Below are 11,419 nucleotides of genomic sequence, written 5' to 3'. Positions count from 1 at the left end.
AAACATTATTTAACACAAATTATAAATAAGCATATTTTCAACACCAATAATGATTAATAGCAAATGAAAAAAATACTTAAAATGAAAACTGTTTACATGAAAAATTATTCAACAAACATAGTAATGTCTTAGAAACATTACAATAATTTCACTTCTCTGTTGGGAAGAAACTACAAGTTCTTCTGTTGTGTCCTTCTTGTCCACATTGTTAACAAAAATTTGTGTTCACCGTAATTTTTTCATTTGTATTCTTTTTTCTTCTTTTCCTTGGTCTCCAGATAATCGTCTGTATTTAGGTGGATACACAGTTTCAGCTACAACATTCTTAGGAGGTGACCAATTTGTCTTATCTGACATTGGCACCATTTGAAGCTCGTATGTTTTTGCAAATGCATCAGATTTATAGTAATCAGAGAAGTATGGATGCATATCTTTGACATTCTTTTCTGTTAAAACAGTGTTTGCATGTGCATTAGGTATCTCATCTAGTTGAAATCTTCCACAACAACATACATTTAATTCAAGACAAACAATGTATTTTTTTCCAGAATCATAAATTAATAAAATAAATTAAGATAATGGAATAACCTGAGTACGTTAAAAAATCAAATATATAATTATTTTGCAAATAAACCGTGTTCAAAATGAAAAATGATACAATGAATTAGATACATATAATACAAAAATAGCATGATACATACCTTCATTTTTAAACTTTTGGATGCATTTATAATCAATACCTCCTCAAATTTTCTCCCTAATGTATCCTTTGTATACGGGCTATTTCTCTGTTCTTGCAATGCCAAGAACCATATAGAATTCTAACTTCTTCCAAGACTTCTAATATAGTCAATTTTCTTGCTTCAACAAGACAACCGTTGATAAATTCTGCAATGCTTGAAGTAATCATTCTGCCTTTATTTACTGTTGAATAAACTCTTGACCACTTCTTATACCCTGCATCCTCAAGGTACTCCTTAACCCTTTGATCAACTCTATCTACCTTAGCCATCAATTTATAAAAATCCTCTTTTCTGTATGTCTTAGTCATAGAGTAGAATTATTCACTTAGGGTATTCCTGCTCCTTTTGATGTTGCCATATGCATTCTTCTGCCACATGCATGCATAATGAGGTAAATTAGGGAACAAAATCTTTACACTCTTCATAATACTCTCATTTCTAGTTGATAGAATACATATATTTTTTTGCTCACCATATGCATTTTCTAATTGTTCGAAAAATCATGTCCACGATAAATCATTTTTCAGTGTAATTAACACTATATGCCAATGGAAATATGCAACCTTATTACAGAAACACATTACATCATTTGATATGTAACATGTACAAACAAATCACAATTACAAAAAAAATATACCTGCCCCATGTAGTGTGCTTGCTGATACAAATGTCCCTTTGTAAGCTTCACTTAGGTGTGCAGCATCGACAACAACTACTGGTCTACAGTAATCAAATCCTCTAATCAATGGTCTCAAGGCTACGAAAAGATACATACATTAACTTCCTCAGTCTTCTGCATTCTTAAATAACAATTTGGATACACGGTATTGAACATGTCTATGTATCTCGGCAACCTTATATATCATGTAGATAGTTTCTCTTATCTTTTCTAGTGCATGTTCTTTCCCATGTCATGCTTGCTGGTAAGATATTTCAACCCCATTGAATTATCTAATATCATCAATTATATCATTTGGAGTACATATTCGTTTATGGTTGACCAATTTTGGAGCAGTCACAACACTCACAAACCTGATTGCTGCTTGGACTTTGGTTAATACTATTGACACCCAAATTTTGACCTCTCTGAAATAATTATTAATTGACGCGTTTCTTAATCTCAAGAGATTTTTAAATCGTTAAGTTTTTATAAAGTCTTAAATGTTTTTAAGTTATTTTAAATCAAACTTATCTTTTTTTAGATGAGATATATGATTTACATAATTATGCATACTATTAGTGCATTTTATGTTTATTCGAAAACCGCCTCAAAAATATTTACTTCGTTTAAATATTTTACTAATTAGTTCGATTATATAATATTATATGTTTGAAATTTATGTAATTTAAAGTTAAATTAATTATTTTATTTCGTCGAAATTAAGAAGCTCGTTAATTAATTTTTATAAATTTGCCTTATTTAATGTCATCTAAATCGGTGACTAATTTTATTTCAATAAAGAAGTTAGTTCGATGCAGCTGTATTTTTACAAATCCTTCAACTAAAATTGCGTCACAATTTTGGGGCCATTTATTGGCCAATTTCCAGCCCACCAAATTCCTAAGTAATGCCCAGGCTCTTTACCCATGTCAATTTTCAGAATTTCCCCTATCAATTCAACCCAACCTATTTCGTTTTTTAGACTCAGCCTAATTGTCCCTAGGCCCAACTCCGCATGTCACATTAATTAATAATAAAAATTATAGGAACCACATATTATAAATACAAAATGACCTTTATCCCTTTTAGAATTGAAATTACTAAAAATCCCTTAAAATTCAAGGAAGCGGGATACATCCAATTGGCACAGGATACATAAGTCCTGATACATCATATTGGACATCTGCTGCGATTAATTAGGACTAATTACCGTTATTTCTGTTATTATTAACTGAAACTACGTAATTAATGCTCTACAGCTTGCGTAACTGATTAGTAAAATCAAATTTTAAATCAGATTAGCTTCATAATTCAAAATTATTCTTGTAAAAGTTGATCTGCATACTAAGAATTCAAAAAAAAAGTTTTGAAGATGAATATCTCAATTCTGTTGCGGCATTCTGGAATTTGGGTAAGCGATGTTAATTATGAAGGTTACAAAGTTGATGGAATTGTTGTTGGCCATTTCATGTCATTTGTTAATCTGAAAATGTTGATTTTATCAGAGCCTGAGATCGACACTGTTACAAAGGATATTGAAATACGATACATTGTCGAGGGAAGCTCATGTCTATTGAAAATCAAAAACGACATGGCTGTGAAACTTTATTTCGAAGTAAAAAAGAATGCATCTGAAATTAGCATGTATCCGCTTTGTATTGATACAACTGATAAAATTGTTGGGGAGATACGTAATTTTGATTGTTCATCGGGTGAAGTTGTATGCGTGGAAGGTACCGAAAGAGATACTTAAGCTCTTGCTTTGGTCGAGTCGAGAATTTGTGACATTGATTATATTCAAGAATTGAATGCTACGAATTACATAACTGATTCCAATAGTACTGAAGTGAAGACTGGGCAGTTGTATAAGGAAAAAGGAACACTCATTGCTGTAATGGCTAAATATAAAATAAAGAACAACTTCAATTTTCGAGTGAAAAGATCGGATAAGAAAAGGTATTTGAATGCTCACTCTATGATCTAATTGTTTTTCTCTATTATATTTTTTATTTATAGTGTATCTGATACATAATTATAAGCAGTCTATATCTTGCTGTGAATTAAACCAATAAAAAATTTTGGACAGCTATGTGTTGGTTTGCTTCAGCGACCAATGTGGATGGACCTTAAAATCATCTTGCAGAAAAAAATCTGATGTATTCAATGTGAGATATTTCAATAGTGAACATACATGTCCGATGCGGGATAGGATACTAACAAAAGTACAAGCAACAATTAGATTTATTAGTGGTGTGACTGCCCCTAAATTGGTAAATCATAAAAGAATCCATACACCTCGAGATGTAATTGAAGATATTAGAGAATTGTATGGGGTTGAGATATCGTACCAACAAGCATGGCGTGCTAGAGAATGTACACTACAAATGCCCAAGGGTAAGCCATCCGAAGGATATAAACAGATGTCGAGATACATATGGATGCTAAATAAAGTATATCCAAATTCATATATAAGAATGCAAAGGACGGAAGATAATAAATTCATGTATCTGTTCATAGCCCTAAGACCGTTGATAAGACGATTTGACTACTACACGTCTGTAGTTGTAGTTGACGCTGCACATCTTGGCGGGGCATACAAGGGTAGTTTTGTATCAGCAAGCACACTCGATGGTGCAGGTATGTGTTATAATTCTGATGTAATGTATAACTTATTTTATATTTATATTAATATATATTAGTGTAAACATTGTGTATCGTGTGAAGTTTAATGTGATAGTCTTTGTAATTAGGATGCATATTGCCATTGGAATATGGTGTTGTAGACACTGAAAATGACTATTCGTGGACATGGTTCTTCGAACATTTCAAAAATGCATTTGGTGAGCGTGAAAACATGTGTATTATATCGGATAGAAATGAATGTATCATAAAGAGTGTAAGCATTGTATACCCAAATGTACCTCATTGTGCATGCATATGGCATCTTTGGAAGAATGTATGTTCAAGCTTCAAAAGGAGTAAAAAAACACTAATTGATATGTTTTACTCAATGGCAAAAGCATACAGAAAGGAAGATTTTGATAAATTAATGGCTAAGGTTGTGAAAGTTGATCATAGGGTGAAGGATTACCTTGAAGAAGCTGGTTATGAGAAGTGGTCAAGAGTTCATTCAACCATAAACAGAGGTAGAATGATGACTTCGAACATCACTGAGTGTATCAATGGATGCCTTGTCGATGCACGTAAGTTAACTATAATAGACTTCTTGGAGGAAGCTAGACTTCTATTTGGTAGTTGGAACTATAAAAATAGAGAAATAGCGTCATATACAAAGGACACATTGGGTCGAAGATTTGAGGAGATATTGATTGTAAACGCATCTAAAAGTTCAAAGATGAAGGTATTTATCAATTTCCTTAAATTTCTGTTTTATGTATCATATAGAAACTGATTTTCAATGTTAAGTGTTGTTTTGAAAATGATATATAAATTGTATATTACGTAATGTATCACTAACTTCTTAAATTTTTAGGTTATTCCATCATTTGAATATATTTTCACAGTTCATGAAGCCAGAAAAAGATACATTGTATACCTTCAGAAGAAAACTTGCACATGTGGAAGGTTTCAACATGATGAGATACCTCGCACACATGCAATTGCAACTTTGAAGCACAAGAACGTTACCAATTTGCACCCATATTTCTCTGATTACTACAGGTCGTATGCATTAGAAAAAAGGTACGAGGTTGTAATGGTTCCAATGCCAGATAAGGAGGATTGGAACGTTCCAGAATATGTTTTAGATGAAATTGTATGGCCACCTAGGTATAGAAGGTTGGCTGGACGACCAAAAAAGCGAAGAAAGAAAAATGCGGATGAGAAAATAACAGTGAACAATAATTGTTGTGGGCAGTGTGGACAAGAAGGACATAACAGGAGAACTTGTACTTTCTTCCCGAAAGAGAATTGAAAGAATGTTTTAAAGAAGGACATTAGTGTTCATGGTACTTATATCCATTTTTTTCTTTAGAATTTGGACTAAATAAAGTGTATTGGTTACACAACTTAATTTGATGTCCAAATATATGACTTTGCAGTTTAATTATGTGCCAAATTTAAACTCCAAATTTTATAAATAAATAGATTCAACAGTGGTGTGTTTCCAATGTAACAGTAATGTTATAGGAGTTTGTTTGTGTATGTGATGTATCATATACATACATATTATTGAAAATATGTTATATGTTCCGTGTATATTGTACTTTGAGTTATTCAAGTGTACAAAAAAATTGACTTGTTCAATTGTTTACTATATGATTCGTGTATTCATCCTTATAAGTTATAAATTTGATATATTATATTCAACAGTGTTGGGTTTCAATGTAACAGTAATTCAAGATGAGTTTATTTAAGTATATTATGTATCAGATACATTCATATGATTGAAAATATGTTATATTTTTCGTGTATACTCCCTGATGAGTTAATCTAGTGTCCCAAAACTTGACTTGTTCAAATGTGTACTACATGTTTCGTGTGTACTGCCTTATGAACTATAATTTTGATATATTACATTCTAGTGGTGCTTTGCACTATAATATTAATTTGTGATTAGTTTGTTTATGTATATGATATATCATATACATTCGTATAATTCAAGTTGCCAAATATATAACTGCAATATTTGTACATGTATATATTATAACTTATGTATCATATACATCATTTTTATAAGTGAAAAATACTTAAAACTTAAATAATAATTTATCATACACATTAGAACTTAAGTGTCATATACTTTATTTTGTAAATTAGCTGTCAAAATTACTTACACTGAAACACTAAAAATTTTGTACCTTAATGTTATAAAGCAACAACTGTGTCTAAAACAATAACTTGAAAAAACATAACATTAATATCTAACAAACTATTGTAATACCAATAAGCTTTTAGAAAAACACAAAAGATAATTGTCTTCAACACAAAACAACATATAAACTTGTTCATCGTGTCCCAGCTAATTACTAATCTATGTTAACAATGTCATCTTCAGTTGGTGTTGTGAATTGGCCCTTAGGCTTTGGTGGATCGTCATTACCACTTATGTATCCACCATTGACCTTGTCGCCGTCTTATCTCCATAACAATGCAGCATATCTATTGCGTAGGTAATTTGCTAGATGTCCATCACTATCAGGTGGTATAACAAGTTGGTCACTCAAAAACTCTGCAAATGTTGCTACGTATAACCCGCAGTCCCTACAACAAAATATGTAATAATAAATTTGTAAAATAGCTTACACATATATTGTAGACCAGAATTGAAAATACTTACAGGCTATCGTCTTCTTGTTGCATGATACCTTCAGCGTATTCAATGTTGAAAGGAATATGTAACTCTAAAGGTACTGTAACGACCTGTTTAGTCGTTTTGAGCAGAAGATTTTAATTCTGGAAAAACTGGCGGAGACGACGGAACCCACGACGGACCGTCGAGGGTGTCTCGTTCCAAAACACTTAGAATTCTGAAAATTATGTACTGAAATCGACTCTCTGAACTTCGTAACGGAATGGCAGGATGGACCGTCGTGGGCACGACGAACCGTCACAGACCCTTGATATGGAATGGAGTCTCTGAACTCTGTGACGGAGCAGCAGGACGGACCGTCGCAGGCACGACAGCCCGTCACAGGCTGCGTAATCCCAGGCGACGTCGGATTTCTTTAAATGTTTTAAGGGACGTTTTGAACCATTCCTTCTATAATTATAAATTTAGTGGGTTAATGTTAATAATTTAACTACTTGAGGATTAAAAGAGATAACCTTAAATTGATTAATGGGTTAATTCACCATCTTTTATACTTAATTATATGCTAATTAGGGTAAAAGAAAGAGGGTTTGAATAAGAAAAAGAAAAGAACAGAAAGAGAAAGAGGAGAAACGAAAGAAGAGAACAAAGCTTTGGGAAATTGCTTGCTTGATCAAAATTCTTCGGTGGAGGTAGGTTATGGTTTTTATACTATTCGTAGTAAACTCCTAATAGCGAACGATATGCATTGGGTAGTGTTGTAAACCCTTCTATATGCTTAATTATGTGTTTGCATGTTGTGATGATATAATTGTGATGAAATAAGCATGATGAAACTATTGAATCCTAAATCTTGAAAAGGAAACCCTAATCTACTTTGTTAATGATGATGCCTTGGTATAAAAGAAGGCTTAATGAACGAAAGTAGTAGAATTAGGGGATCGGGTGTCACGAACCGACACATAGAATTAGGAGATCGGGTGTCACGAACCGACACGTAGAATTAGGGGATCAGGTGTCATGAATCGACACGTAGAATTAGGGGATCGGGTGTCACGAACCGACACATAGAATTAGGGGATCGGGTGTCACGAACCGACATATAGAATTAGGGGATCAGGTGTCACGAACCGACATGTAGAATTAGGGGATCGGGTGTCACGAACCGACACGTAGAATTAGGGGATCGGGTGTCACGAACCGACACGTAGAATTAGGGGATCGGGTGTCACGAACCGACACGTAGAATTAGGGGATCGGGTGTCACGAACCGACACGTAGAACTAGGGGATTGGAGTGTCACGTTCCGACACATAGTAGTAAGGGAGCGGAGTGTCACGTACAGACACAAGAATAAAGGTGATGAATCTTGAAATATGTTAATATACTCAATCTAATGAACCTAATTCCCAAATGAGTATGATATGGAGGCTTGAGTCCTCATGAGTGTACTTGACGTTATTTATCAAAGATTCTTGTACATGGTGTTGCTACAGATTGAGTATTGTAGTTGATTTATGATATTATCTGATATATATTGTTTTCTATTTTGAGTTGGCCGATGATATCTACTCAGTACCCGTGTTTTGTACTGACCCCTACTTGTATGTTTTCTTTTTGATTATTTGTGGAGTGTAGCAAAAGTGCCGTCGTCTTCAACTCAACCGCAACTCTAGCCAGTCTTCATTACTCCGGATTTCAGGGTGAGCTAATGTTTCTAGCTTGGACTAGATCTTCCTTTTCATGTCTCGATGCCTTGAAGTTCCCGCATGGACTAGCTTTTTATGTATTTTAGCTTCTTAGATACTCTTAGATTAGTAATTTGAGGATAGATGTTCTTGTGTTGATGACTTCCAGATTTTGGGGATAATAATAAATGTTTGAGTTTTAGAAGTTATTTGATTTATTTGGTTAATGAGTTTTTAAGTCTTCCGCAATGTATTTAGTTCATTCTGTTTGAAATGATGAGGTTTAGACTGGTTGGTTCGCTCACATAGGGGGATAAATGTGGGTGCCACTCACGGCCCGATTTGGGTCGTGACAAACTTGGTATCAGAGCATTAGATTCGTTGGTCTCATCACACAAGAACGAGTCTAGTAGAGTCTTAAGGAACGGTTGGGGGACGCCTTTACTTTTCTTTGAGAGGCTATAAGACTTTAGGAAAATTCCATTCCTTCTTTCTTCCTTGCTATTACTTGGATCCAATTGGTATCTAGGTGATACAAATTGGTATCTGACCATCTTCACTCTATTTCGCAAATGGTTAGAAACTAGAGCAACGACTGCGCCAACACCAACATCGGCAAGACAAGAAGCGTCTGAGCCAGCCACTGGGGCTGTAGCTCGAGGAAGAGTAGCGGCAAGAGGCCGTGGTAGAGGTCGTGGGAGGACGTCGTCTAGAGGAAGAGGACGAGCACCTAGCCCATCTGATACTAGGGCGGTGACTCCTCCACCGACTGAAGAAGTAGTAAGAGAGGGTGAGGAAGGGGAAACTGAGCAAGTGCAGGATGAGGAACTACCACCCCAACCTACCCCAGAGATGATAAATCGGGTTCTTGCTTATCTTAGTGGGTTATCTGATCAAGGTCAAACACCTCCAGTGTTTTCTGCACCATCACCTCAGGGTCCGGAAGTACAACAGGTAACTGTTGCGGCTCCCCGCATGGATGTTCTATTGGAAATAGGCACGTTTCCTCGTCTGACTACAGGGCCTATAATGACAAATGATCAACATGAACTTTTCAGTATGTTCTTGAAATTGAAACCTCCAGTCTTCAAGGGTGCTGAATCTGAGGATGCCTATGATTTTCTGGTTGACTGTCATGAGCCACTACACAAGATGGGTATAGTAGAACGGTTTGGTGTTGAGTTTGTGACTTATCTCTTTCAAGGAAACGCCAAAATGTGGTGGCGGTCACATATTGAGTGTCAACCAACAGAGGCACCACCTATGACTTGGGCATCATTCTCTAGCTCCGGACCTTGAGGGATAGGAAAAGAGATGAGTTCTTGAGCCTAGAGCAAGGTAGGATGTCGGTTACTGCTTATGAGGCTAAGTTTCGTGCATTATCCAGGTATGCTACCCAACTTTGTTTCAGTCCACAAGAGCAAATTCGCCGTTTTGTGAAGGGGTTGAGGTCAGAATTGTGGATTTCGGCCTTACAGGTAGCGGCTACGGCAAAATCCTTTCAAGAAATGGTTGACTTCGATGTAATTCTGGGTATGACTTGGCTTTCCCCAAATTTTGCAATCTTGGATTGTAATGCTAAAACTGTGACGTTAGCCAAGCCTGGGACAGATCTGTTAGTGTGGGAGGGTGACTACACTTCCAATCCGGTTCGTATCATCTCCTTTCTTCGTACTAAGAGAATGGTTAGTAAAGGGTGTTTAGCTTTCTTGGCACACCTCAGGGATGAAACTACCCAAGTACCTTCAATTGAGTCGGTTTTGGTAGTCCGTGAGTTTCTGGATATGTTCCCTGCAGATCTTCCTTGTATGCCACCAGATAGGGATATTGACTTCTGCATTGATCTTAAACTGGGTACTCGCCCCATTACTATACCCCCTTATAGAATGGCTCCCGCGGAGTTAAGAGAGTTAAAGGCCCAACTGTAAGAGTTGCTGAGCAAAGGCTTCATTAGACCATATGCATCCCCTTGGGGTGCTCTGATTTTGTTTGTGAAGAAGAAGGATGGAAGTTTTAGGATGTGCATAGATTACAGACAACTAAATAAGGTAACGGTTAAGAATAAGTATACTCTTCCTCGCATTGATGATTTGTTCGATCAGTTACAAGGTGCTTGTACCTTCTCAAAAATCGACTTGAGATCTGGTTATCATCAATTGAAAATACGAGCAGCAGATGTGCCCAAGACTGCTTTTCGGACCAGGTATGGGCATTATGAGTTCTTAGTAATGTCTTTTGGGCTTACGAATGCCCCTGCTGCTTTCATGAGCTTGATGAATGGGATTTTTAAGCCATATATGGATCTCTTTGTCATTGTATTCATTGATGATATACTGGTATACTCAAAGAGCAAGAAAGAACATGAGGAGCACTTGAGAATGGTATTGGAAATGTTGAGGGAGAAAAAGCTTTATGCCAAATTCTCTAAGTGTGAGTTTCGGCTAGATTCAGTGTCCTTTTTGGGGCACGTGGTTTCTAAGGATGGAGTGATGGTGGATCCTTCTAAGATTGAAACAGTGAGAAATTGGGTAAGACCTACTAATGTGTCAGAAATAAGGAGCATTGTTGGTTTAGCCAGCTACTACCATCGATTTGTCAAGGGGTTCTCTTCTATTGCTTCCCAATTGACGAACTTGACTAAGAAGAATGTTCCATTTGTATGGTCGGATGAATGTGAAGAAAGCTTTCAGAAACTCAAGACCTTGCTGACTACTGCACCTATCCTTACCTTGCCAGTAGAGGATAAGAATTTCATTGTTTATTGTGATGCATCCTATTCTGGTTTGGGTGCAGTGCTAATGCAAGAGAAGAACGTAATTGCTTATGCTTCGAGACAATTAAAGGTGCACGAACGTAATTATCTGACCCATGATTTGGAATTGGATGCGGTAGTGTTTGCCTTAAAGCAATGGAGACACTATCTATATGGAGTTAAGTGTGAAGTATACACGGATCATCGTAGCCTACAGTATGTCTTTACTCAAAAGGATTTGAATTTTAAGACAGGGGAGATGGATGGAACTACTGAAGGACTACGATATCACCATCTTGTATC

At 35.9% G+C, this 11,419-nt stretch overlaps 1 protein-coding gene across 1 annotated transcript; it reads left to right on the top strand.

Annotated features, from left to right (window-relative positions):
- The first annotated feature begins 2,776 nt into the window (after positions 1 to 2,776).
- Positions 2,777 to 5,338, top strand: LOC101266664 (uncharacterized). The gene is made up of 4 exons (XM_004246750.1): positions 2,777 to 3,137; positions 3,973 to 4,041; positions 4,155 to 4,765; positions 4,898 to 5,338. Exons 1-4 carry the CDS (start codon positions 2,777 to 2,779, stop codon positions 5,336 to 5,338), a joined length of 1,482 nt encoding a protein of 493 aa, XP_004246798.1.
- The last annotated feature ends 6,081 nt before the right edge of the window (positions 5,339 to 11,419 follow it).

Source organism: Solanum lycopersicum, chromosome 9, assembly GCF_036512215.1.
Source record: "Solanum lycopersicum chromosome 9, SLM_r2.1".
NCBI lineage: Eukaryota > Viridiplantae > Streptophyta > Magnoliopsida > Solanales > Solanaceae > Solanum > Solanum lycopersicum.
The sequence above is the reverse complement of the archived record's forward strand: the minus strand, read 5'-3'. Positions and strand labels throughout refer to the sequence as shown.

What these genes read in the sequence shown, in the direction of transcription:
- LOC101266664 (XM_004246750.1), top strand. Translation starts at nt 2,777, where the DNA reads ATGAATATCTCAATTCTGTTGCGGCATTCTGGAATTTGGGTAAGCGAT. An exon ending in TGAAGTTGTATGCGTGGAAG is followed by an intron (nt 3,138 to 3,972) that starts GTACCGAAAGAG and finishes CTGTAGTTGTAG; the next exon opens with TTGACGCTGCACATCTTGGC. An exon ending in AAGCACACTCGATGGTGCAG is followed by an intron (nt 4,042 to 4,154) that starts GTATGTGTTATA and finishes CTTTGTAATTAG; the next exon opens with GATGCATATTGCCATTGGAA.